The 26,544-nt window shown below is 59.5% G+C and overlaps 3 protein-coding genes across 3 annotated transcripts; 1 reads left to right on the top strand and 2 right to left on the bottom strand.

Annotated features, from left to right (window-relative positions):
• The first annotated feature begins 276 nt into the window (after positions 1-276).
• Positions 277-5,347, top strand: TMEM259 (transmembrane protein 259). The gene is made up of 11 exons (XM_006876740.1): positions 277-501; positions 2,479-2,760; positions 3,195-3,294; positions 3,520-3,630; positions 3,715-3,837; positions 3,910-4,010; positions 4,118-4,175; positions 4,268-4,351; positions 4,427-4,559; positions 4,642-4,741; positions 4,832-5,347. Exons 1-11 carry the CDS (start codon positions 277-279, stop codon positions 5,345-5,347), a joined length of 1,833 nt encoding a protein of 610 aa, XP_006876802.1.
• Positions 5,348-5,966: 619 nt separating this feature from the next.
• GRIN3B (glutamate receptor, ionotropic, N-methyl-D-aspartate 3B) lies at positions 5,967-15,345 on the bottom strand. Its single transcript, XM_006876739.1, has 9 exons — positions 14,914-15,345; positions 12,706-13,298; positions 10,841-11,873; positions 7,713-7,858; positions 7,524-7,639; positions 7,226-7,377; positions 6,800-6,964; positions 6,634-6,704; positions 5,967-6,324 (listed from the first exon to the last, which is right to left on the bottom strand). Exons 1-9 carry the CDS (start codon positions 15,343-15,345, stop codon positions 5,967-5,969), a joined length of 3,066 nt encoding a protein of 1,021 aa, XP_006876801.1.
• A 4,378-nt stretch (positions 15,346-19,723) lies between these two features.
• Positions 19,724-25,194, bottom strand: WDR18 (WD repeat domain 18). The gene is made up of 10 exons (XM_006876711.1): positions 24,985-25,194; positions 23,879-23,989; positions 22,458-22,591; positions 22,148-22,289; positions 21,782-21,925; positions 21,616-21,680; positions 21,358-21,482; positions 20,777-20,943; positions 20,087-20,155; positions 19,724-19,858 (listed from the first exon to the last, which is right to left on the bottom strand). The coding sequence occupies exons 1-10, from the start codon at positions 25,192-25,194 to the stop codon at positions 19,724-19,726; spliced, it is 1,302 nt and encodes a 433-aa protein (XP_006876773.1).
• Positions 25,195-26,544: the final 1,350 nt, after the last annotated feature.

Raw genomic sequence — 26,544 nt, 5'->3', positions numbered from 1 at the left:
GCCCCTCCGGCGCCGGAGAGCCAGGTCGCGAAGCGAGGGGGCGGGGCCTCTGCGGGCCGCCGGCATCCCAGCATCCCCTGCGGGCGCAGAGGACGCTCTTGCCCGTCGCCGCGGATCGCTGGCGTCAGCCGGGCCGCGGCCGGACGAGGAGGCTGAAGATGGCGGCGACAGCCGAGCTGCCGTGAGGATCTCGGCGGCGGTGGCGGCGAGAGACCGATGGCGACCGGGGCTCGACCCCGGGGATTCGCAGATCGTTAGGGCACGACGCTGGGCGGCATGTCGGAGCACGCGGCGCCCGGAGCCCCGGGGCCAGGGCCCAACGGCGGTGGCGGCGGCCCGGCCCCCGCGCGCGGCCCTCGCACCCCCAACCTGAACCCCAATCCTCTCATCAACGTACGCGATCGGCTCTTCCACGCTCTCTTCTTCAAGATGGCCATGACCTACTCTCGACTCTTCCCACCCGCCTTCCGCCGCCTTTTCGAGTTCTTCGTATTGCTCAAGGTGATTGCACCCCCGAGCCCCTCGGTCGACCTCTGACCCCGACCCCTGTCCCTGGCCGGGACGCTGAACCCCTGGTTCCCAAGGCTTCGGGACCTTCCCCCTGACCCTAATCCCTGAGCCTGGTGGCCCCTGGACCACCCAATTCCTGGACCCCCAACCTGGTCTGAGCCTCTTGGGAAGACTCATACTTCACCCCATTGGGTGCCCTGATCCTAGAATCCTCACCCTACTGCTATCTGAGGGACCTTTGGCGACGCCCCTCCCGACCCCCAGCCTGTCCACCCCCAAAGTGCCATCCTAGACTTTGCCAGGAGTCCAGCCGTCTGCTCTGGACCTCCACGCCCCCTTCCACCTATCCTCTGCCCCCAGCCTTGGGCTTCCTTTCTGGGAAAGCAGGGTCACCATGGAGCCGTGTTTCTGCGAGTGTGACTGAGCCCCCCGATCCCCCGATCCCTCCGCACTCGCTGGCTATGTGAGGCCTGGACCCATCCCTGTCCTTCCTGAGATGGGACCCATCGTACAGCCAGGGGACCACTCCTTCCAGAGACTGGAGCTGGCCCCAGTCACCCAGCCGCCCAGACTGAGAATCTGGGGTCTCTGTTGGATGGCCAAGTGACCACCCCATTCTTTGCAGAAAGGGGCAGTGCTGGCGGCTGAGGGGCTGCCCAGGTGGGATCTGCTGGCTCTGGGGTCTGGTGGATAGCCGTGGGTGTGGGTGCCAGTCGGGAGGAGACCCTTCCAGCTGCCAGCCTCCTGTGACTGAGGAGTAGTCAGTGCTTTCCCCCTTAAGGGCTTACATGCTGGACAGGGAGGGCCACTGTGGTTGGGCGCAGACTCACCTTTGGGTGCATGGCGTCCTCAGGGAGGGGAACCGAACCTGGGTGGATGCTGAGGGTGGCACGGGAGCCAGAAAAGACCCTCTGCCTCGGGGGCTCCCTCCCAGGTCAGCCTTCCTAAAGGCCCGCACTACCTGGCAGCTCTAGCTGCACCATTTCCTGACGTTGGGTGTGTTGGAGGTGGGGAACTAGGGATGATAGCCCCCTGCCCAGAGGTGCAGGGAGGATAGAGTAACTGGTGGACCTGGTGACCCCGGGTGACCACGGCTGCGCAGTGCTCCAGAAACCGCCCTCTCTCCCAGGGCCTCTCCGCCATCATGTCTTTGGGGGGCAGTTTTTAGGGAACAGCCAGCCCATAGGAGAGGTGGAGCCAAGGTCCAGGAGCTCAGAAGACCCCAGGGGTCTCGGCCCCTCACCATTACTGGTCTCTATGGCACCAGGCCCAGAGTGAGGTGCTGGAAACAGAGTAGGGGTCAGAGCTGCTGGCCTGCCCTGTGTTTGGGATGGCAGTGTCGGCCAGTTTCCTGAGGGAGGAGCCGCCGTGACAGGGAACCTCTGCAGCAGGGACAGGGAGACACCAGTGTCCCCTGGGGCAGCATCACTGCTGAGTGGCTGCTGCTGCCGTCCATTTGGTAGCTGGCCATAGGGAGGCATTTAGCCAGTGGGGTCAAGGGTGAGTCAGGGAGCTGGGGACTCACCTGCAGCTGGCCAGTGGACTTCCTGGAGGGGGCGGTACCCAGCTTGAGCCTACAGGACATGAGAGTTGGTTAGAGTGTTGATGTGCCCAGCTGGGGGATTCCTCCAGCCTGCGCCCTATATCATCTTTCCCTGGGGGCCCCATACAGCCCCTGAGAGGGCACCGGCTTATCTACATGGGGGTGCAGGGCTACTGCAGTATTCACCAAGCCACAGGCAGCCAGGGAGAGGGGCTGAATCAGCACCCCATGCCCCTGATTCTCCCTGGTCACTGGGGCAGTGTGAAGGGGGTAGCCCCATCTAGGCGCTGTTCAACTTCTGAGCATCGTCCCCACCTAATGGGTCCTGCCAGGTTCTGAGTGGGGTGGCCTCTGAGCCCGTCTCCCGCTGACAGCTCCTCCAGGCTTCTTTGTGGCCTGGCCTCTGACTCCTCCTGTCCCCCCAGGCTCTGCTGGTGCTCTCTGTCCTGGCCTACATCCACGTTGCCTTCTCGCGCTCCCCCATCAACTGCCTGGAGCACGTCCGGGAGCACTGGCCGCGCGAGGGCGTCCTGCGGGTCGAGGTCCAGCACAACTCGAGTCGTGCGCCCGTCTTCATGCAGTTCTGTGACGGCAGCGCCCACAGCCGCTTCCCGAGCCTGGCCGTGGAGCCGGGTGGGGCGGGCCTGGAGGTGGAGGAGGAGGAAGAGGAGCTGACCATGGAGATGTTCGCGAACAGTTCCGTCCAGGTGAGCAGCAGTCCGTTGTTCCCACCTGTGTTTGCACTGGGTCAGAATTCCGTGGGGTTCGGACAGCAGGGCTGTGGTGGGGCTGACCTATGGCTCTGGGGAGACAGCAGCCAGGATGGTTCTGGGGTGGAGAGTAGAATGGCCAAGGAGGTGATTCCATAGGGTCCAAGCCGAGCGTTTTCACACATCCTGAAGTGGAGCGGTGGCCCAGGAGGGGACTGAGCTCCCCATCCCTGTGGGCATGTTGTTGGCAAGGCCTGGCTCTCCGAGAGAGGCTTGCTGCCTGGTCAGAACCAAGCCCCAAAGAGGTGAGCTCGGAGGTGGGCAGAGGCATCAATGCAGGGTCTGTGGAGTGTGGGTCCTAGTGGCGGCCGGAAGGGGAGCGTGAGGCCTGTGGGTCCTGGGTACTGACATGACGCCCCTGGTGACTGCAGTTTGAACTGGACATTGAGCCCAAGGTATTCAGGCCACTGGCCGGTGCGGAAGCTCTCAATGACAGCCGGGAGTTCCCCTTCCCTGAGACTCCCACCAAAGGTAGGCCCTGCCCCCAACCTCTCCGCCCTCCAACTGTGAGGTCAAGTGGTCAGGTGTGGGAGAACTGACCCCTCTGCTCAGCTGGCCCTGCCCCTTTGCACCCCACCCTCCTGTCCTTCCGGTAAGCCTGTCCTTCCATGAGACAAGGAATCCTGGGGCTGGGAGAAGTCCTGAGCAGGGTGGTGGCCCCGCCAGGCCCCGCCCTCACCGTCGCCCCGTCCCCAGCCTGGCCACAGGACGAGTACATCGTGGAGTACTCACTGGAGTATGGCTTCCTGCGGCTTTCGCAGGCCACGCGGCAGCGCCTCAGCATCCCTGTCATGGTTGTCACACTGGGTGAGTGAGGCGGCGCAGACAGACGGTGGCGGGGCCTCGGTGGGAGGTGGGGACACGTGCTGACCACCACCCCCTCTGTCCCAGACCCAACGCGGGACCAGTGTTTTGGGGACCGCTTTAGTCGCCTCTTGCTGGACGAGTTCCTGGGATATGACGACATCCTCATGTCCAGCGTGAAGGGCCTAGCAGAGAATGAGGAGAACAAGGGTGCGTCCGGACCGCCCTGGGCGGGGGTGGGAGGAGGGCTGGGCTCACTGGTGACGGTCACCCCACCCCTAGGCTTCCTGCGGAACGTGGTGTCAGGCGAACACTACCGCTTCGTCAGCATGTGGATGGCGCGCACCTCCTACCTGGCGGCCTTCCTCATCATGGTCATCTTTGTGAGTGCGGGGCCCGGGCCCGGGGAGTGTGGGGGGCTGGTTCAGGGGTCCTAGCATCAGAGCTGCTTGGAGGGCGAGAGCGCCCACTGTCCCATGTTCCCCTGCAGACCCTGAGTGTTTCCATGCTGCTCCGCTATTCCCACCACCAGATCTTCGTCTTCATCGGTGGGTCTCTGGGACGTGAAGGGGGAGGCGGGAAGGAAGGGGGATCAGCGCCAGGCCCCTGCCACCCTCACCCGACGCCCCTGTGCCCACAGTGGACCTTCTGCAGATGCTGGAGATGAACATGGCCATTGCTTTCCCGGCCGCGCCACTCCTGACTGTCATCCTGGCCCTTGTCGGTGAGGACCACCCCAGCCCCGCCCCGCCCTCTTCCCCAGCTCTCCTGCCCACCGGTGCCCGTTTCCCCCCCGCAGGCATGGAGGCCATCATGTCTGAGTTCTTCAATGACACCACCACGGCATTCTACATCATCCTCATTGTGTGGCTGGCAGACCAGTATGACGCCATCTGTTGTCACACGAGCACCAGCAAGCGGCACTGGCTCCGGTGAGTGGGGGGGGGGGGCCTGGGCAGTGGCAGGCTGAGTGGGGGTCAGCCCTGCCTCACCGCTGCCGCCCCCTTCCCCCAGGTTCTTCTACTTGTACCACTTTGCCTTCTACGCCTACCACTATCGCTTCAACGGGCAGTACAGCAGCCTGGCTCTGGTCACCTCCTGGCTCTTCATTCAGGTGGGCCCCTGACGATGGGCCTCTTGGGGGTAAGGTGGGGTGGATGTCCCCCCGCTGACCTCACGTGTGTGGTTCCCCCCCCCCTTGCAGCACTCCATGGTCTACTTTTTCCATCACCACGAGCTGCCCGCCATCCTGCAGCAGATGCGCATTCAGGAGCTGCTGCTACACGCGCCCCCGCCAGGCCCCGGCTCCCCCACGGCTCTTCAGGACAGTCTCAACAACAATGCTACCGGCCCCGGCCACCCTGCTACGCAGCCCGCCGCCCTGGGGCCTAGCTCGCCGGCTGTGGGTGGGGCCCCTGTGGCTGTGGCCCCTAGCTCCTTGGTGGCAGCGGCAGCCTCGGTGGCGGCAGCGGCCGGAGGTGACCTGGGATGGATGGCAGAGACAGCGGCCATCATCACAGACGCTTCCTTCCTCTCTGGCCTGAGCGCCTCCCTGCTGGAGCGAAGGCCTCCCCCCATGCCCCTGGCCCCCACACCCCAGGACCTTGTCCCCCAGAATAACTCCCCAGCACTGGACATGGATCCCCTAGCTGCCCAGGAGAGCGAGCCCAGCCCTGCACCCGTGACCACCGAGGATGCGCCCTTGGAGGCAGGCTCCTGAGCCCGACTGGCAGCTAAGCCGCCTCTCCCTGGTGCCTCCGCACGCTGGGCGTCACCCTGCCACCCACTGGGTGGGGAGATCCCGCAGACCGGGCCCTCCCACCTCAGACCCTGGCCTCAGGTCTGGGTCATCCAGGGGTTGGCTCAGAGGGGCCTGGAAGGCGGCCTTCCCCTCGGGTGGGGCCAGGCCAAGCCCAGTCTTACAGCAGAGAAGCAGGCAGGACGCTGGGCCAGGGTGCAGAAGGGGATTGGAGGATCTAGAAGAGGGGCTGCGTTAAAGTCTGGAGTGAAGTGTCCCCGTGGACAGAGGGCAGTGCTGCTTGGTTGGGGCTCTGAGTTTTGGACAGGAGCACGGTTCTGGGTAGGGGTGGCACACCCTCCTGGCTGGTCCCCTCCAGGGGCTGGCAGCCTGGTGCTCCGGGCACAGTGCCTTCTGAACGCCCCAGCCAGGGAAGGCGAGGCTGAACCCTGGGCACAGGGCCAGGCGGCCTCAGAATCACTTGGAGGAACGCGGGGCGCGCTCATTCCACTCTATTTAATTGCAGTGTACAAAATTGTGTTTGTATATAGAATAAACCGTCTGTTGACAACGCCGAGTCCCTATGCGCTGGTCTGGGCCATCATGGGGCAGCCGTGGGGGTGGTACGGCCCTGCCTAAGGTGTAGTTGCCGTTCTCTGTCGCCCAGCTCTGCCAGCAACTCTCCACGCCGCACCAGTGCCTGGCGCAGCCGTTCGCGCATGCTCGCTATGTGCTCCTCCAGGGCTACCAGCTCACCGGGGCCTTGGGCACCAGCAAGTGGCAGGCCTGGTGCGCCGCCATTTGAGCAAAGCCACACTGGGCCCTCAGACTGTCCAGTGTCTGCGGCCACGGGCTCCAGGAAGCGTACGCGGCGGTGCTCAGTCCTCACAGCACGACGCACCCGCCTCCAACCACCTGGGCCCACCGCTGAGGCTGCCTGCTCCTGGGGCTCCGTGGGTCTGCTGGGGATGAGGTGCACCCGACTGGGCTCACCCTGCCCCTCCCTAACAACCTGGACCCAGCCTAGTATCCCTTCAAGGCGGGGGCAGCCTTGGCTGTTGGCACTTCCCACTTGGAAAGGGAGACATGGAGTGTGTGTATTCACACCCTCTCTGCTCCACCCCCACCCCCCACCGATCCCCCACCCCACCCCGTGCTCTGTTGTTGCCTTGAGTAGAGAGGGTCCTGGGAGGGTAGGGGAAATGGGGCCCACCCAACAGGGGACTGGCACTGCTTGGGGCGGGGATTCCCAGTGTTCCACCCCTTACCTGGACTCTGGCTCCGATTTCTCCTCCCTCTGCCCTTCCGGGGGCTCGGGGTTGAGGGCACGGTGGATTTTCTAGGAACCCACACAGGCCCGGTCGAGGCTGTGGTCCCTAGAGAAAGCCACCACGTGCCCCTGCTCCCACCCCCGTGGCCTGGCAGAGCCCCCACCTGGCTTGTGTGCAGCCAGTAGCGCAGCTTGTTAGCCCTCCGGATGTGCGGTAGCACCAGGCGGTAGAAGATGTGCTCACCCACCAAGGTGAGCAGGGCGCTGCCTAGGCCCAGGCACAGGAGCACGAACAGGCCTGAGAAGTGGTAGATGCCCATCTGGAGGGTCTGCGGAGGGACATGGCATCAGCCATCGAGGTCACTGTAGCTCCCCTGGGGGAGGGGGCAGGCTGAGAGGCAAGGACCCATGGTTGGGTATGGAGGTGATGGTAGAAAACTTCACTGAGGGCGCACTGGAGTTGTGGTTTTGTAGGATGAATGGGAGGGTGCAAAGTCACCAGTATGCATCTTGGGAATCAGCAGGAGTTGGGCACACAGGTGCAGGGCCCCTTTCACCCGCCCTTGCCCGTGTCCTGGGCCCTTTCTCACCTCTGTGACTGCGAAGACCCGCTTTCCGCAAGGGACCATCTTGTACCATTTGTCATGCAGTAGGTCGATGAAGCCCGAGGACTTGTAGCGACTGATGAACTCTGACAAGTTGGAGGTGAGCGGCGAATTCTGGGGCAGCCCGATGCCATAGCCTGGGGGAAGCCGGAGTCTGGCGGGGCCGGCCTGGCATGCATTCTCCAGGATTACCCAAAGAGCCCAGGGCAAGACCCCACGAGGCCCCACTCCAGCCCCGCGGGGCCAAAGCCCCAATACCTGGCCTGGCCTTGTCTTTCCTTACCCTCAATGGCAAACGGCTTGCCCACGGTCAGCAGTTTGCAGTCCGCATCGATAGAGACCTCATAGTCTAGAAGGGACTTATCCATGATGAAGGCGTTAAGCGTGGGGGGGTCGCTCCTGCAGAGGGTGGGGATTTGAGGGTGGGCTTAGTGCTCTCCTGCCCCGCCCCCAGCCCCGCCCTCGCCCTCACGTGAGCATGGCGACCCCGTCTGGCGTGGTGGGCGCTCCGTGGCGGCGCATGTGAGCGTGCATTTCAGGAAAGCTCTTCTTGATATAGGCTTCGGCGCTGCTCTCCCGCACGGTCCCCACGTGGAAGCCTGGCGGCGGGCGGTGCAGCTGCGGGGGAGGAGCTTGGTCCAAACCAGGGTTCCACTGGACACCACTGACTCGGAGCCTGGATCCTGCTCTGGGGTGGGCTTGTCCTGTGCTTTTACAGTGTTGAACAGATCCCTGGGCTCCACCCACTCGATGCCAGCAGGAAGTCCCTAAGGTGGCCAAGTGCCCCCTGGGGACAGAATCTCTAAACTCTACTTGAGTTCCCAGGACCACCCCCAACTTCACATTAAATTCGATTCAGTCTCCCCCCTCCAGTCTTGCCATGTACAGGATGCCCCGGTTGCTTCTCCAGCATCTTCCACCTCACCTCCGTGAAGAGCAGCTCTGTCCTCTGCCCACTCACCCCCATGCAGACCATCTACAAGCCCTGTGGGTTCTCCCTCCAGAACACCCAAATCCGCCTTGGTCCCCCCTCCTTAAAACAGAGTACGAGAGACACTGCAAACCCCTAGTGAAGGGACCAAATATGCTCTCTGCTAGTCACCACACAAGGAGCTCTGGTAGCGTAGTGGTTACGAATCGGGCTGCGAACCTTAATGTCAGCGGTTCGAAACTACCAGCTGCTCCGCGGGAGAAAGATGAGGCTTTCTACTCCCGTAAAGATTTACACCCTCGGAAACCCTGTACAGGGTCGCTATGGGTCGGACCCGACTCAACGGCACTTAACAACAACAACAAGTCACCACACAAGCACTGGTCATTTGGCGTTAGGAGCCCAAGGCTTAACTCACCACTGTCTCATCTTCACAAACCATGACTCAATAGAAACTGGAGAACTGAAATTGTAACTTAATTGTAATTCATATGAATTTAGGTAGCCATATGTACCCCAATATCTGATGACGGGACATCTAGGGGGAGGGAGGGCATGGCTACAGAGAAACACTACTCAAGATTCAACCAGCCAGCTGTAAGAGGCAGGAATGGCGTTAAAGCAAAAATCCCAATGTCTTCAACAAATAGATGTGATGTAAAAATAAACCGATGAATGAAAAGAGGGTGAATTAAGGGGCTCACAGAGGTTCCAGGCGCCTTATTGATATGGTGGAGTCCTGATGTTGGCGTAGTAGGTTAAGCATTCGTCTGCTAACCCTGGAGAGTCTGGGTTGGGTTTTGTTGTTTAGCAGTTAAAAGAGATGTAAGAAATTTCAATTGCATGCTAGGTCCAAAGTTTACAGAGAATATTAGGAAGAGGAAAATAATACAGTGACCCTGGTTGTTAAGGCTGAAATATTTATGGTGAAATGAGAAATCTGGGATTCGCTTCAAAATAATCTCATGGTGGAAAGGGACGAAACTGGCCATGAACTGATTCTGGAGCTGAGAGCAGGGTTCACGGAGATCCATGGGTTTCTACCTTGGATTGTTACCAACTTTTCAATAGAAAATAAGTAGACAAACCAGACTGGCCCTGTGCTGTCCGCTGCCTCCCTGCGGCCACCAGAGGGCACCTGTGAGCACGGAACCAAACCGTCCCTGCTGTGCGGACTGTCCACACTCTGTCCCCTCAGTCGTCTGTCAGAATGGAGGTAGCAGCTTCTTGCTCTGCCTGCCACTCTCCGGACTTCCCACATCCCTTGGGTAAAAGCCTGAGTCCTTCCCACCCACAGGGTCCTGCAAGGCCTGCCTCATCTGCCTGCCTCCCCTTCACTCATTCCATCCACCTGACCTTCCAGGTACATTCCACCTCAGGGCCTTTGCACTGTTACCTCTGCAGCCAGTACTCTTCCCTGATGTTGTGGTGGTTAAGTGTCATAGCGACCCTGTGTTGGTTTTCAAGGAGTCTCTGGTGACTTTGTGCTGCTGACCTTGCAGTCCAGTGCATTAGCCAGTGGCACCACAGAATACCCATGTTCCCTGATGTTGTTAAGTGCCATGGAGTTGGTTCCGATCCATAGCGACCCTGTACAGGGTTTCCGAGGCTGTAAATCTTTACGGGAGTAGAAAGCCTCATCTTTCTCCCGCAGAACAACTGGTAGTTTCCAACTGTTGACCTTGCGATTCGCAGCCCAATTCGTACCCACTATGCTACCAGAGCTCCTTATGTTCCCTGATAGTCCTCTAAAATTCCCTCAAATGTCAGTCCCTCATAGAAGCCTTCCTGACCACTGCCATCTATCCCACCTCCCCACCCTTCTGTGTTCTTCTCTGCCATTTCCCTGTGTCTTCGCACAAAATATCTGTTTTACTTATCTTGGATCTTGTCAACTCTTTGCTTGCTTCCTTTGTCCCTACAGGCTTCCCAGAGCCTGGCACACACCAAACCAAACCCATGTGTCAGAGTAGAACTGTGCTCCTTTGGGCTTTTCATGGCTGGTTCCTGGCAAGGTGCCTCTGAGGGGATCCGAACTATCAGCAGCCATGCACTGGAATCGTTTGCACCACCCAAAGATTCCTTGTTGTTTTAAGTGCTGGTGGGTCGATCCTGACTCATAGTGATCTTGTACAGGGTTTCTGAGGAGCAGTCCAGTGCTTATCCTGCAGAGCCACACCAATGACTCCTGGGCACACACTAAAACTGAAACAACTTATTGCCATTAAGTAGATTCGGATCCACAGTGACCCCATGTGACAGAAGAGAACGGTCCCGTAGGGTTTCTGAGGCTGGACTCTCTCTTTAGGGAGGAGTCCTGATGTGGTGCTGTAGGATAAACACTGGACTGCTAATTTCCACGTCGGCGGTTCAAACCCATCAGCCGCTCCGTGGGAACCCTAGACAGGGTCACTGTGAGCCGGAACTGACAAACCAGCATTTAACTCTTTGCAGAAGCTTTCTCCCACTTACCGGATGGTGGGTTTGAACCACCGAAATGCTAACAACTGTGCCACTGGGGCATCTTCTGCACACACTAGACACTCAATAAATGTTTGCAGGCATGGAGAACAGCATGTGGTTGGCTTCCTGGCTCAGGATAGGGTGGCTGAGTAGATGTCCACCCTCCCAACTCTGAGACCCTACCCCCCTGCTACCAGGCATCCCACCTTGGGATCATGGATCCCCGACAGCTCCTCGAAGGTCTTGTCCCCAACCATGACGGCGGCCAGGTTGGCAGTGTAGCTGGACAGTACTAAAAGGCAGAAGATGGCCCACAGGTTCATGAGGAAACGCCCAGTGGGGCACTTGGGGGTCTTGCTGGACACGGTCCGCCCGAAGAGAATGGCGTAGCAGAGATTGAGGGCTGAGGAGTAGGAGAAGACGGTACCACGGTTCCGGCCACGGGGTGTGAGGCCGTAGGGGCTGCGCCACTCGTACAACGTAAGGAAGAGTGCGGTGAGGTGCAGCGCCGCGAACACGCCCATCCACATGGACCAGTGCAGCGGCCACATGAAGGCACCAATGGGCGAGGCAGTGTCGCGCGTGCGCACCAGGATGCCCAAGCTGGTGGAGAAGAAGGGGCTGGTGAAGTCCACCACGCGGGAGCGGGCCGAGTTGATGCTGAAACTGGTGACTGCCATGTGAGCTGTGCCGGCCAGCAGGTCGCCCACCAGGCCTGTCCAGCGGCCGTCACGTAGGGCCCCGTATTTGCCGTCGCCCACTATGTACAGCTCGAAGTCAAAGGGGGCGTCCTCCGCCAGCCGCTCCAGCAGGTCGATGCAGTAGCCGTAGCAGCACTTGCGCAGGGCGCGGGGCACCGAGCCGTTGGCCAGCGCGGCGAACAGCGCGTCCAGTGCGGCCGAATCGTTGGTGCCAGGCTCCAGGCACAGCTGGCCCGCTGGGCACTGACCGTCCTCGTCCACCTCGCGGGCAAACACAAACGGGTGTTCCACCAACGTCACTACACGCAGCTTCTGCCGGGTCTGCGCGCCGGGTGGTTGGAGGGGCCTCAGGGATGCGCCCCCCGGTTCCAGCTCCAGCCGCCCGTCGTGCCACCTGCCCAGTGTGGCCCACGCAGGGGCGCCCAACGGGTCTTGGCGGAGGCTCCACACTTTGAAGCTGCGGGAGATGTGTACCTGGGATGCGCTTGTCACCCACACTGGCCCCGTGAGGCCCTGGAAAGACGTGTTGGCCAGGAACCTGGGGGGCAGGGCGTGGTGTCAGGAAGCGGAGCCCCTCAGGCAAGCTCAGACCACCTGCCTTAATCTCCTTAGCCATTCCTACAATGGGGACAGTGGTGGTCACCTTCGGTGACACCCCCATTCCTGTTCAGCAGCCCAGATTCTGCAATTACAGCCCCACACGTTCCGGTCTCACCCTAGAGCTCCGCCCCCTGACCCGCCTGCCGTCTCCTCTTCACCCTGCAAATACCCGCCTCCTCGCACGCTGCTCTGGCCTCGGCTTCTGGGGGCCTGACCTATGACCACACTCAGTCTGGAATCTTGGAGACGTGGTGCGCGGATGGACCCAGCCATCCGTGGGGTGGAGTGGTATGAGGGGACACTGTAGTGAGCACGGCTTCGAGGTCCAGATCACCCCACAGATGGCATGAAGCCTGGGAGTTTTGCCTTTGGATGACAGAGTTGCCTTACACAGAGACACCGACACCGAAGAGCCTACGGAGTGGAGGGGTGCAGGGAATCTAGCTAGTGAGTGATGGATATGGGGGTCTGAAAGCTGACCCCCGGACTTATGGTGAATCTAACTCTGAGGTATGATTCACTCAGCTCCTTCCCTCCCCACCCCCTTTCCCCTCTCTGGAAGCACCCCATAATCTGTCATCTGAATCCTCTTCTCGGACTCTGCTTTTCTATGACCCCCACTTAAGAGAGACAAAGCCACCAACTTGTAAGGACTCAATATAGTGTAATGTATACAGCAAGTGCCCAATAAAGTTGCCTTTGGGGGGCCCCTGGGCAGAGGGGTCACATACTGCCTGGACACAGCCTTCCGGAACAGGGTCTCCACTCACCGAGCCAGGAAACGGCCAGAGGACTCAGGCCCGGCTGGTCGCAGCTCGGTGCAGTTGACCACGGTGGGGAGGAGGGCGCGCTCTGGCTGTACGAGGGCCACGTTGCCCAGCGCCCTCGCCACCAACTCCACTGCGTCCTGGATGGCGGCCTCCAGTGGGGGCCGGTCCACCTCACCCAACGCCAGTAACCCGGGCGGCAGGTCCTGGGTAGGCAGCGCTTCGGCGGGCAGCGGCGTGCCCAAAAGCCATCGAGGCCCGGAGGGTACGGCCGCCAGCACTTGCTGGGCGTGGGCTGCGTCGCAGCCCAGGAGAACCGCCGCGCGCACCGGGGCCTCGGCCCCTGACAGCGCCCCTAGCGGAGCCAGGCGCACGTGCAGCCCTGCGTCACCAGTGTCCGGCCGACTCAGATCCAGCACGAGCTGTGGGGCTCGGCCAGCCCGGCGTGTCCAGAGGGCCACCAGGCCACCAGGGTCCCGGACGCGGCAGAGCACCAGACCGACGTCCTCCCACGCGTGCGCCTGAAGCAAGTCTACCAGCACATCTACCAGGGTCTCCAAGGGGCTAGCCCAGTCCAGCTGCAGGTGGAAGGGACTCTATAGGAGAGGGCAGCCAGAGTGAGCGTCCCACCACACCATATACTCCTTGCCTCTTCCCACCCCCGTCATAAAGTGCTCAATAAATAGATAACAACTGGACAATTAGACTTCCCCCATCCTTGCTCTTAACAACAACATCCTTGCTCTATAACGTCTTCATCACAATGTTCGTCCATCATTCAGGGGGTGTTTCTTGGCTCCAGCCGCCCTGGTAGCCCCCTGCTTGGAATTTTCCTTTATCTGCACCATTCCCTTTCTGCCAACCAACTTCTACACATCCTTCAAAACCCAACTCCATTTTCCCTTCTCTATCAGACTTCCTCCATGTTCCAACAAGAATCTTGCCTCCCCATCTAGGACTTTCCCTAGCTCCAGTTCCCTCCTTTCATTCCAGACCTGACCTCATCTCACCTCCACCCTCCTGCCAACCCCACAGGACCAGACCAAGGCTGTACACCCCTATGAAGACCTGGCTGACGCCCTTGAGAACCCAGACAAACAAAGGGTTATTGCTGTTAAGTGCCATAGCGACCCTGTATAGGGATTTCTGGGGAGCAGCTGGTGAGCTTGAACCACAAACCTTGTAGTTCAAACCGACCTTGCAGTCCAGAGCATCGACCCACAGCGCCACACCAATCCAGAAAACTCTGGATTTGCACTTAGCGTGTAGAGGTAGAGAGGGCTTTGCTAACACGGACGAGGTTCAGATGTTGCGTGCTGGAGGGACGGGTGGGGGTGGGGAACAAGCCTAGAGCAGGCTAGCCCAGGGTCGCCAAAAGTCCAGCCCCAGATCCTCAGAGGCGCACTTTCTGGAGGCTGCAGTAGAGGGCGCCACAGGCCTGTTTTTGAGTGGTGTACCTTCGCCCAAAGATCCCAGGCGGGTTACAGGGACAAGGGTCGGGCCTTGGCACGGGAAGGTTAATGAGCCTCTGGGCTTTCTCTAGGACCAGAGTCTCCCACTCTTGAGGGAAGAGAAGGTTTGGAGGGGACCCCAAGTTGGAATTGAGAGGTTTAGGGGCCAAGGATGTCTTCTGAGGCTGGGCCTCTCTTCCTTTTCGGGGCACCCCGCTCACCCTGACCCTTGGGGGCAAAAGGGCTCTGCTCTTATTCCCTTTCCTCCTGAACCAGACGGGAGTGCAGTCAGGAGAGAGAACCCCAAGGACGAGAAGGGAGGTGGAGAAAGACAGAAGGGAGGTGGAATGGCAGAGTGGGGATCCAAGGACACGCAGGAGGCTGTGGGATAAGAGGCCTCGCCTTGGGAGCCTCGGGGAGGGTCCTTGGTACCAGAACTGTACAGCTGGGCGAACAAGGAGACCAGCTTCCCCTTCCCAGCTACGCGGGCCTGGTGCAAACTCGGGAGACGCCCCCGGGGGATGGGCGCTGGAGACTGACTGGTCTTCCGGATGGATCTCCGTGGTGGGGTGTCCTGGGGCCGCTTGGTGGTGGGTCCTAAAGGCCCAGGGAGTTCGGCGCCCTAAGGAGCCGTCTAGGGGACTCCCGAATCCGGAGTCCAGGGGTCCGGCCCGCGCATCCCGGGGGTCCCGCACTGGGGTTAGAACTACCGCCTCCAGATTCCCAGACGTCCCGGGATCCCCCATGACCCCCAGCGTACCGGAGCCCCGAGGGGCGCGCGCGCTTCCCGTCGCACCAGGCTGAGCACCGGGGTCTCGGTGGCGGTGGCCAGGAAGTGCAGCTGCAGGAACTCGGGCCGCGCCTCTGGAAAAGCTAGGAGCGCAGCCACGCCCGGCGCGGCCAGTGCCCGGCACAGGCCTCGGGCTAGCGACGCGGGGTCGCGGGCTGGGGGCGCGGCGGCCACCAACTCCAGGCTCAGGTTGTGCGGCAGCCACGGCGGCATCCGAGCCACCCCGGCTAGGGCTGCGCGGGCGCGGGCGCGGGCGGCGGGCGCGCGGGGAAGGAAGGCTCCCAGGCGCAGCGAGCCCCCCAAGCGCGCCAGCTCGCCACACGGCTGCGGGTGGCTGCGGGCAGGGCAGGGCCACAGAGCCAGCGCCAGGCCCAGCCACAGCGCGCGACGCACAAACTCCATAGCAAAGTTGGGGGCGCAAGGCGGAGCCGCGGGGGACACCAGCCACGCGGGAGCCAGGACCGTGGCTGACCCGATCAGCCCTCCCCGCGCCGCCCCGCCCACCGGCGACACCCTAGCCGCTCCTGGTCCACGCGGGAACTCCGCTCGGGGCTGGCCCAACTCCATCTCTGCTCCGAGCCAGAGGAGTCAGTTCCCCCGTTCTACAGATGAGGAAACCGAATCTCCAAGTCCAACAGGGGTTTTGTGTCAAAACTGGCCCCCACTCACATCCTGCTCCTTCCCAGGATCTGGGAACCGTCTCTCAGTCTGCGAATGTCACCCAATTTCACACAGGAAAATGGAGACTCGGGAGGGGTACGGATTTGATATGACTTAGCCCACACCAGCAACACCTCCCAATTTCAGGGGGCAGTCTCCACTTAGACCACACTATCTGAGTTTGTTACAACACTATGTGAATCCTGGGAACACTAAGGCAGACATGTTGGATGAAGACCTATCCATCAACTTCTTGCCCTCCAACCATGGGAAGGTCAGCTTGGACCGGAGAACTCCTCTTCACTCTTCAAAACCCAATGCCAAATGTTCCTGCTCTGAAAAATGTTCCCTGCTTTCTCCCCAGAAACCACCGGGGTTTGGTTTAACACTTCCCACCTCCATTACCTATCACATGCTACTATCTCTTTGTTTATTTGCTGTCCTATTGCCTGTCTGTCTTCTCCACAAAGCTTGGGGTCAGGCTTGTTTACTGAGGAGACTCTGACACTTGCACTCAGTAGGGACCCCATGAGTATTTGCTGCTTGTACAACTATGCAGACAAGGATGCTTGGTCATACCACCCTCCCCTGCTCCAGAACCTTCCAGAACTCCCTGCTACCCACCAACTTCCAACCTTTATGTTAGGATTTATTTGTCCCCAAATAAATCCTAACCTCTACCTGTGGTAAGACTTCATGTCACATAATTTCATCATGTCATCACATGGGACCAGTGCCTGGAGAAGGATATCATGCTTGGTAAGGGTCAATGGAAAAAAAAGATGAGGGGGTGGCTGCCACAATGGGGGCAAACATAAGCAATGTTTGTGAGGATGGCGCGGGTCTGGGCCTTGTTTCCCTCTGCTGTGCACGGGGTCCCTATGTGTGGAAGCTGACCTGAGGTACCTTACAACAACTATTCCACTAGGGAGTGGGTTGTCTTTGTTATACTAATGAGGCAAGATTAGTGTAGGGTCCATCGATCTGAGATATAAATGAAATTAAATGAGAGCCAAGGAGCTATATGGGGCATGATGCCAAGACACATGGAGAGCTCCAAGAAACCAGAAGCTGAAGACACTAGAACCTACCTCTAGAGCTAACAGAGAAAGACACCCACTAGAACTGATATTCGGAATCCAAAACTGGAGTCCTGGTGTGGTGCTGTGGGTTAATGTGCTGGACTGCAAAGTCGGCGGTTCAAGCCCACCAGCTGCTCCTCCAGAAACCCTATACCAGGTGGCTACGGGTTGGCACCACCACCAACAAACTGGGAGAATACATTTGTTTGTAAGAGTCATTCACATGGTATTTCTGTTCTAGCACCTGCTTTTCCTGTGGCCCCTAGCCGACCTATAAATTCTGGCCGAATCAGGGAAAGGGCAAAGGAAACGCTACCTCCTGGCCAGGCAGTATAGACAGGGCTTCCTGTCTTCCCATCCCCTTCCCTATCTGGGGGAGGCAGAAGTGGAAGGCCTTGGGAGTCTTCCCAAGATCCCACAGGACAGCCGGGCAGCCACCTCAGGTACAGAACATTCCAGCTGTAATGAATGAATCTCCACTTGGCTGGGTTTTTCTCTCACATACACAAATCCATCTCTTTTTGGTGCCAGTTTTAGAGCGAAGACAAAGTAATCCATTAGATGAGTAAAGATGCTAAGTAGCAATCAGGAAAGCAGAGGGAATTTAGCGTTCTCTGGGCAGGACAGGGGACACTCAGAATTGAGCCCCTCACTGAGCCCTGGGGTGGCGCTGTGGGTTAATGCGTCAGACAGCAAAGCCGTTTGAATTGCAAGGTCGGCGGTTCAAGCTCACCAGCTGCTCCTCGGAAACCCTATACAGGGTCGCTATGGGTCGGAACCGACTCGATGGCACTTAACACCACCACCACCACCCTAAATCCAGCCCAAACACTCGGTATCTGTTGTCACTCCAGGGACCTCCGTCATCTGCTCCTGGCTTCTCTCATTCCTGAAGGACCATGTGAATCTCTCAGAAATAGGAGACCGGTCCTGGGAGGGGGTCATTTCCCCCAGCCAGCAAGGGAAGCACGGGCTTACTTGTGTTCACCGACTGATCTATAATGAACAATTTCTCAGCACATCTCTGAAGGAGTGAAAACACGTGACACTGGTCACTAAGGCTAGGTGAGTCAGCCCGCGAGACTTACTCTGTAGGAAGGTGCTGTGGGGTTGGGAGATAGTGGGCAACAGTCATGTAGACCCGACACGCCCCCCAGCTCCCTACGAGGAAGACTTGCTCCTATGTTACAGACAAGCGGAGTTCCGGTGTGGCGCTGTGTGATCTGGATCTGCACAAGATCGCTAGGAGTCGTCCGACCACCAGCGGAGTATCCGAGCTAGGCGTGGCTTGTCAGATCACGTGGCAATTTCAGCCCTGGAGGGAGTGGGATCAGCAGTCGGCCCCTCGCCTCCCACTTCAGCCCAGGGGAAAAGCTGGTGGCGTCTGGCCGTCCGACGAGCCTGCGAAGGGCCCAGTGACCTTCGCATTCAGGGATAGAGGTGGCCTAGCGGCGGTGGCGCCAAGGGCGCGTGGCCCTTCGCATACTAATGGGCGCTCGGCTGGGTGCCGCCGTCTGTCCTCTGACGGGGGTTACTGGCAGTGCCCGGCCGGAGGCTTCTGGGGAATTGGCACGTCCCCGGAGTGTCCAGGGGTGATACCGCACTACCCCCCCGCGGAAATCACTGAGGCAGGATTCATAGTGCTGGGAGCGATGAGGACAGGGACGGGACGGGGGAGGTAGGAGCAGCCCTCCAGGATCCAGGGAGGCGGCAGTCAGCGACGCGGCCACTTGAGGCCTCCGGGACACAAGCCAAGAGCCTAGCTCCTCCTGGCTGGCGGCCCGCTTCCCTCTGGAGACATGAGCAGACAGAAGCCGGGGCCAGGGGGCCGCGTTCCGGACCTCCCAACACATCTTTCATGAAGTGGACGTTTAATCATGGAACGCAGTGCTCGCGTAGTGGGAATCTTCATGGGACCCTTGCCACGGTTCCAAGACGGTGTGCACCCTGGCCCTGGGGACCCTCGCAGCCCTCGAGACTAACAAGCGGGGGGTATAGCCCGGAACCTCATTGTAGCCCCAAGTTTTGTGGATGCGAGCCCGTACTAGGCGCTGACCCAGAGAAGCCCACCCCCTCCCGGGTTGTGACCACTGGTCTCTATCCTTCCTGTGAGGGGGTTCCTTCAACCCCCATGGCAAGGTGTCCAGGGGGATGGATGCTGTGTCTTAGGTTCCTGGCTGGGTGTGTGTGTGTGTGTGTGTGTCTCAGGTGGTGGGATGATGCAGCTGCAGCCAGAACTGAAGGCCAGACGTCCTGACCCTGATGCAGAGCACCAGGCTGCCAGGCGAGGGCACAGAGCCCGGGAGGGGAGGGCAGCAGCCGACAGCATGAACTCAGCGCTGGCAGGCGGTTCGTCTCGGTTAAACCACAAGGATTTTCTGGGCTATTAAGCAGGGCTGTCAGTTGGGGGCAGCTTTCTGGAAGATTCCACCAGAGGCTCTGAGGCCCACGCGTCTGGGCTGGGCTCTAGACATCCGCCTTTAACAGCTTCAGCCCCGGGGGCCCCTTGATGGCCCAGGAAAGTTCTAGTCACAAAGCTGAGTCCTCCTGGGGAATCCAGGCTCCTTGTCACCAGTCCTGGCCCAGGGTGGGTGGACTCACCTGGCCCTCCCCACCTTCCCACTGACAGCTTGTTAGGTGTGGTCACCCTCATAGACAGGTGCTCTCTTCCTCAGTGGGTAGGAGGCGTTGGTCTGGGTCCTGGGTGGGGAGGGGGCAGCTGGGACCTTAGGAGGGTTCAGAGGAGGGGCACAGGGCACCTCAGTCCTCTCGGTAGCTGGAACTTCTGGACTGACCCCTTGACTCCTGAGATAAGGGCAATAAATCCCCCATGCGTTCTCTTCTCCACCGGACCCCGGCCCAGTCCCTCCACGGCGCACATCGGATGAAAGACAGGGGCTTACACCCAACCAAACATGAGAACAGGAAACAACATTACAAAAGACACCACTGAACAATATGAAGACGCCCCCACATCTCCAGAGTAAAAAAAACCAGAAAATACAAAAGCATCCGAGAGGGGCGTTCAGGGCGTGGAGTCACTTGGCCGGCCTGGTGGTGATGATGCGCGTGGAGAAGTCGAAGAGATCACGGTTTATCTTGCGCAGGTTACGCACTTCGTCCTCTAGCTCTGTCACGCGGATGCGCAGCTGGTCCTGGCCTCCCAGGACACTCTGAGGACAGGTGGGGGTGGTCAGAAGGCAGAAGGACCCTGCCCATCCCTCCCCCAGGTCTCGCCATGCTGCCTCCCCTTGAGCGAGGGCATCACCTTCCCCGTCCAGAGGTGACAGGGAACTTAATTGTCCTAGGCTGCAGGACAGGTCTCACTTGGGGGGAGGGGGACTACTGTATCTGCTTTCTCACCGTGGCGGGCGACCACAGCCCCTTCGCAGCCCACCCACCTTCTCCATGGTGCTGCACATGACGGCCTGGAGTTGCTCGGTCCTCTCCAGGTAGCTAGGCTCCGCTCCCTGTAACAGAGATGGCCCCGGTGAGCACTACAGATGTGAATGCCTGTCTGTCCTCTGCCCCCACGCCCATCGTCCATACGCGAGGCCTGCTAATCAGAGTCTCTACCTCTAGGACCCCCGGCCCCAAGAGGACTGTCTGCAGCCATATAGGAATGGGGCCAGGGCCAGGGCCACTGGAGCTCAGGGGGAAAGGGCTGTGGCTCTGCCCTGTGACAGGTAGGGCCTGAGGCAGCCAGCCCCTCATCCAGTTTGAGAGGGCGGGGGACTCAGAGCTACTGGGGGTACCAGGAAGGGGTCTGGGGCCCTGCTCTGTGGGTGGCTGTCTACTGTGTCTACTGTCTGGAAGGTCTGTTCATTTGGGCTTAGAGCGTCACGCAGCCATTCTCTCATGTCATAATGGCGCCTTCCAGCCGTCCGAGTGGGAAGATGGGAGAATGCGCCCAAGCTGCAGCCTTATTGCTTGGGGGAGGTATCCAAATGGCCTGGACCGTCCACCACTGAGGATGTGATGGGCATGAGGCAGCCAGGGTGGTGGACTACACCCAAGGTCACCCAGGCCCCCTCCTCCTATGCTGTGGAACGTTCTGGAAGGCCCGGGAGTGTCAGGAGTATGGGGCGCACCTGCCGGTGGGGGCCCAGGCGCAGCGTCAAGCCCCCACGCCTCAGCTCGTCCCCATGCTCTGCACCCAGCAGGTGTCGGTTGAAGTGTGGCAGCGGCAGACTGGGTCTCAGTTCCGAACTCAGCATGGCCACAGGGGCGAGTGTGATGAAGGCATTGGTCACCGGGCCTGGAAGACCATGTAGGGACTCAGCCTGGGATGCCCCGAGACCACCAGGCACAGAGCTTCCAGGCTGCTGGGGCAGGTGTACAGGCAAGAGCCCACTTCACCCACTCCACCAAAGGAGGACCGGATGGGGCCAGGTGCAGGGGTCTCCCCTCTGAGGGTCACGGTGCGCTCACTGCCCCTCGGGGTCCCCCACCTTTGAGGGGCACAGTTCACACACTGTCCCTCGGGGTCCCCCCACTTCTGAGGGTCATGGTTCACACACTGCCCCTCGGGGTCCCCCTACTTCTGAGGGGCATGGTTCGCATACTGTCCCTGGGGTTCCCCACCTTTGAGGGGCATGGTGCGCTCACTGCCCCTCGGGGTCCCTCCACCTCTGAGGGTCACGGTTCACACACTGTCCCTGGGGGTCCCCACCTTTGAGGGGCACGGTGCGCACACACTGCTTGCTCTGAATGTCCCACAGCCGTACAGTCTCGTCATGGGAGCCGGAGAGCAGCACACTGCCATCAGTGGACACAGACAGACAGGTCACCTGGTTCCTGTAATGGACAGACAACAGGTCCACCAGTGACTCATGACCCCAGGGAAGGAGAGGACAGGGCCGTCTCTCTGAACACTGGAGTCCCCCTGAATCCTCCCATTCCCCTCCCGATCCCCTGGAGCCCCCCACACCTGTGCCCTCGGAAGACCTTCCCAGTCTCCTGCTCCGGCTGGAAGCTCTTCTCTCTCTGCCCCGGCTGTGGGTGGAGACCACAGTGAGTGTAAGGCCAGGGATCAGCCCAGGGGTCCCGGAGGAGGAGGTGCACTCCCCCCACCCCCCACTCTGGCCCTAACTCACCCAGGTCCACAGGTCCACCTGGAAGATGGAGCCCTCGCTGCCTCCGCAGAACATGTGGTGTTCGGCCAGGTCCAGGGTCACTGCCATGATGACCACGTCAAACAGCACAGACAGCAGCAGCTCGCCAGAGGACAGCTCCCAGAGCTGGGGGAAGGGCTCAGGATGGCTCCAGGGCTGGGAGGGGCTGGGGTCAGGGGGCTCCCAGAGATGGGGGGCCACAGGGGTACTGCCCAGCCAGGTCTCCTCCAGTGTTGCTGGGAGGCAGGTCCAGCCCAGGGGCCCAGCACCTCATGGCCTGCCTCCCAGGACACGTCAGGTCTGGTCTTTGGAGCTGTTTGGTTGAAGGGAGGGGGTGGGGGCCACTACCTTCACTGTCTGGTCCAGCGAGGCTGTGGCCACTCGGGCCAGTGGTCCCCCAAGGCCACAGTGCAGATCCGTGATGGGCAAGGTGTGGTGGGACCAGACATGCCGGGGGGCCGGGATTCTGGTAGGATCTGCCTGGAGCACACTAGGGGGGGAATGGGGCCAGCACTCAGTCCTGTCTCCACATCATAGGGCCCCTCCCCAATATCCGACTCCCTGCTAGTGGTCCACACCCCCTGTGGGGCCAGCCGCCCCCTCCCTCCCCCTCCAGCAGGACGATCCCCCTGCTCTCCTCCCAGGGGACAGGCTGTACCTGCAGAGGCTCCAGGCCAGCACCAGACAGTCCTTGCCCCCTGAGATGAAGTGACTGCTATCCCTCGTGAACTGCAGGCAAACCACGTCCTGGTAGTGACGGCTCAGGATGACCAGGAGGTTCCCTGTGGAGACCTGAGGGTGCGGAGCCCAGGCTCATGTTCCATCCCCAGTTCGCCAGCCATGCCCTATCTCCCTGCAGGGGACGGCCTATGGCCTTCAGCCCCACTGGGGGCAGGAGGGGGACTCGCAGCCAGGCCACACAGGGAGGGACTTTGGAGGGGCTACCTGGGGTGAAGGATGAGCAAGGCAAGGTAATGCTGCCCTGGCTGGGGCAGGAACACAAGCAACTCTGAACCCCAGGACTGCCAGTCACCCCTGGGCCTCAGTTTCCAAACAGGGCTCATAGGCATGGCCTTGGGCAGTGGTGTTGGGCACAGAGATGCACACACACAGGGAAGACACATGCATGTATGTACACAGAGGATGGGTATGTTCACGAGGGCACACATTTGGGTACAAGCAGAGAAACCATACATGGAAACGCATGTTTACACTGGCAAATACACACAGGGAAGGTGTGTGTACACATGTGGGCTCATACAAGGAAGACATGCATATATAGACATACACTTGTGGATGCATACAATGAACACACATGCATGTGGATACATGCAAGCACAAGAAGATAGCTACACACACACTCAGGCACACACATGCCCACAGAGAGCACACACGTGGAAGACGTGTCCATGCACACACAAGGAAGCTATGCATATACATGCATACACACATGGCCACACAGGGAAGCCATGCATGAATGTGTGCTCACACATGGGCACACATAGGGAAGGTATGTATGTCCATGCACACACACAGGAAATACATGTACATGTGCACACATACATGGACACACACACACACACACACACAGTTCTGAGACTGAGACAAATGTTATGGCTCCAAGGATTTCCTGGTGGGCCCCTCTGCATTCATTCCCAACTGCCCCAGCCGGTACAGAGTCAGGGCGAGGGGACTCTGGCTGCCGTGAGGACACCCTTGTGTCCACGCCTCTCACTGCTCAGTCCTCCTGGAAACCCACAGGCAATGTGGGAGGGGCTGAAACATGCCTTGAAGCATCTTCCTGTGTCTACCCGGCAGGGATGCCAGCCACCAGGTGCCTTGGTTTCCCTCCTGGTGCCCGGGCGACCTTATTCTAGCTTCCCGGTTGTGGGAGGCCAGGAATGAGGTCACCAAGGCCCTGGCCCCTGAGACCCTGTCACTAAACAGAACTCTCAGGTCCTCTACCACAGTCCCTGGGGGCTCAGGACAGGCAGAATGAGGGTCCCACCTATGGATTCTGCCCCGGAATGTTAGCGGGGAGACCCCATGAGCTGCAGCCCAAGGCGAGGCTTCCCCTACCTCCCACAGGTGTATGCTTTCCTCGATACCAGCCAGGACATAGAGACCGTCAGGTGATGTGGTCAGACAGGTGACAGGTCCGGGACACATGATCTTCTGCTGGAGCTGGTCCTGGGGATGCAAGAGGTTCAGGGTGAGTCCTAGGTACTGCCAGGGACGCCTACAGACTGGAAACAGGAGAGATGGGGGGGAGGTGGAAGCAGGGCGGGAGACCCTGGAGATGCTGGGATATGCATGTGCATAGGAACTGCACTGGCTAGCTCTAGGAATGGGGCCGGGCAGAGAGGGCCCAGTGGCCACTTAGTGTTTGTCCCAACCTGGCCTCCCCTTTCCCCTAAGGTATGGGCTGTGACCCTGAGCCTCAGTCTCTTGGTTTCTGAACTAGGGACACCTGCAGGGTCAGCATCTCGGGGTTTGCTGAGTGTGGACAGACAGAGGTGGTGGACAGACACGGAGCATGCTAGGCTGGCGGCTCCAGTCCACCCAGACTCCTCTCCTCCTCAGAATGACCTGGGGGACTGACTTCTGAGAAATCAGCCATAGACCATCCTATGGAGTTGAGTCTATTCTGATACAATGGGGTGGTCTTACGTTGGGGACAACTGGAAACCTTAGAGGAGGCAGGTTTGGGACAAAGACAGACTGGCCTTTGGGTCCAATAGGAGCATCAGCTGGGCCTCCCCTTGTGGACGGGGTTGGGGTGAGGGTCTGCTCCCACCTCCCTCCCAGTCTCGGGCTCCGTTTTCTACTGTCTGGACGTCCCCCTGCCTTGGGACGTAGAGGGATCCCCCTCAAAGCGCCCAAGCCTGCGCACCGTCCCTGCGAGAGCATTGCCCCCTGGCCTTCTGGTGGGTGTGCCCTGGCTGCCCAGAGACCCGCCCTCAAACCCACAACACGCGGTAGCCCCGCGCTAGTGCACAGCGCCCCCAGGCGGCTCCCCGCGACCCCCCAGCCCCTCCAAACTCGCGCATGCGCACAGTACCCTGACCAAATCTCAGCAGTTCAACCCCCGCACCACACCGCACCCCTAACACACATCCCGGTCCCGGCGTGGGGCGCGCCCCCGAGCCGCCTTTACGTCCTAGCCTTGGCGCGCGCCGCCAAACCTTGCGTTGCAGCTCCCAAGCGCTGATGTAGTTCTTGCCCAGCTGCGCTGCCAGCAGGTACTCGCCATTCAGCAGCGCCAGGCCGCGGGGTCCGGCTTGACCGCCGCGATACGTAAGCAGGTTGGCGCCCGAGTGGAGCTCCCACACGACACAACTCCACAGCTGGCCACCAGAGTCCGTACACACAGCCACTTCCATGGGCGCCGCCATTTTGACTCCGTCACCAACCCGGATGTGCGCAATCAACAACGAGACGCAGACGGCTAGGATCCGCGGGCGGGAGAGGCACCCACATTGGCTCGTTCCCCAGGTGGCTGGAGGATCCGCGCATGCGTAGTATCGAGGTGGGCTCGGCGGAATGGATTGTTTTCTTCCTTCGCTGCAGAGAATTCAGAGGCGTGTGAAATGGTTAGAGATCCGTTATGGCAGGCCTCCTCCAAAAAGATAGACGGAAAAGTCAGGACCCAGGGCCTCCTGCGAGCAGTTAGTAGCTTAAGGGCTTCTTCGAGGTCTGGCCTGGCTGTCTCCCGATGGGCTCTTTGAGGCTAGTGATTCGACCTCTGGATTCTTTTAGCTGGCCTGAATGGGACATTGCACATAAAACACTCACACCTCGCACCTAGTAGAGCGCGGTACTTTGCAATTAAATGCTTATTTGCTATTGATCAAGCGTCCTGTCTTCTATTTGTTGTTCTGTGCCTGGTTCGAGTCAGGTTCTACTCGTAGCGACCCCACACGCCCAACAGAAGGAAATACAGCCGGCTCCTGGGCCATCCTCACAATTGTCATGTTTGAGCCCATAGATGCTGCCACTGTGTTAATCCATCTCATTGGGGGTCTTCATCCTGTTCCATGACCCTCCTCGCTACCAAGCACGATGTCTCTCTCCAAGGACTGGTCTTCTTGCCATCCACGCTTCTAAGAAACACTTTCCAAGAGAGATTGGTGTATTGTTTCGGCAGTCCGTGATATACTTTCAATTGTCTTCCCCAAACTAGAATTCAAATGCATCCGTTCTTCTGTGGTCTTTCTTGTTCGTTCCTTGTCCAGCTTTCTAATGCGTATTTTCACGGTGATTGAAAATACCATGACTTGGGTCAGGCACACCTTAGTCCTCAAAGTGACATCTTTACTTTGAATACTTTCAAGAAGTTTTTTGCAGGAGATTTGCCCAAAGCAATGCATAATTTGATTTCTTGACTGCCACTTCCTGATTTCGTTTCCTTTACATTGAATCGTAATCCATACTGATGGCTGTAGTTTGTGATCTTCATCAAGTTCTCCAAGCTTTCAGCAAGCAAAGTTGTGCCATCTGCATATCGCAGCTTGTTAATGAGTCTTCATGTAATCCTTCATATAGTCCGTTTCTCTAGGATTATTTGCTCAGCATATACATTGAGTAAGTATGGTGAAAGAATATAACCCTGGTGCACACCTTTCCTTATTTTAAACCATTCAGTGTCCCCTTGTTCTATTCGAATGACTACCTCTTAGTCTAGGTACAGGTTCCACATGAGCACAATTAAGTGTTCTGGAATTCCCATTCTTTGCAATGTTATT

This window comes from Chrysochloris asiatica, unplaced genomic scaffold, assembly GCF_000296735.1.
Source record: "Chrysochloris asiatica unplaced genomic scaffold, ChrAsi1.0 scaffold00409, whole genome shotgun sequence".
NCBI classification, from domain to species: domain Eukaryota; kingdom Metazoa; phylum Chordata; class Mammalia; order Afrosoricida; family Chrysochloridae; genus Chrysochloris; species Chrysochloris asiatica.
The sequence above is the reverse complement of the archived record's forward strand: the minus strand, read 5'-3'. Positions and strand labels throughout refer to the sequence as shown.

Excerpts from the sequence above, each read along its gene's own strand:
- TMEM259 (XM_006876740.1), top strand. The coding sequence starts at position 277 with ATGTCGGAGCACGCGGCGCCCGGAGCCCCGGGGCCAGGGCCCAACGGC. Across the intron at positions 502-2,478 it reads AGTTCTTCGTATTGCTCAAG|GCTCTGCTGGTGCTCTCTGT; the intron begins GTGATTGCACCC and ends CTGTCCCCCCAG. Across the intron at positions 4,352-4,426 it reads TGTCATCCTGGCCCTTGTCG|GCATGGAGGCCATCATGTCT; the intron begins GTGAGGACCACC and ends TCCCCCCCGCAG.
- GRIN3B (XM_006876739.1), bottom strand. The coding sequence starts at position 15,345 with ATGGAGTTTGTGCGTCGCGCGCTGTGGCTGGGCCTGGCGCTGGCTCTG. Across the intron at positions 7,859-10,840 it reads CGGGGATCCATGATCCCAAG|CTGCACCGCCCGCCGCCAGG; the intron begins GTGGGATGCCTG and ends CCTCCCCCGCAG. Across the intron at positions 6,325-6,633 it reads AAATCGGAGCCAGAGTCCAG|ACCCACGGAGCCCCAGGAGC; the intron begins GTAAGGGGTGGA and ends CATCCCCAGCAG.
- WDR18 (XM_006876711.1), bottom strand. The coding sequence starts at position 25,194 with ATGGCGGCGCCCATGGAAGTGGCTGTGTGTACGGACTCTGGTGGCCAG. Across the intron at positions 23,990-24,984 it reads CTTGGGAGCTGCAACGCAAG|GACCAGCTCCAGCAGAAGAT; the intron begins GTTTGGCGGCGC and ends TTGCATCCCCAG. Across the intron at positions 22,592-23,878 it reads AAAGCATACACCTGTGGGAG|GTCTCCACAGGGAACCTCCT; the intron begins GTAGGGGAAGCC and ends CCGCACCCTCAG.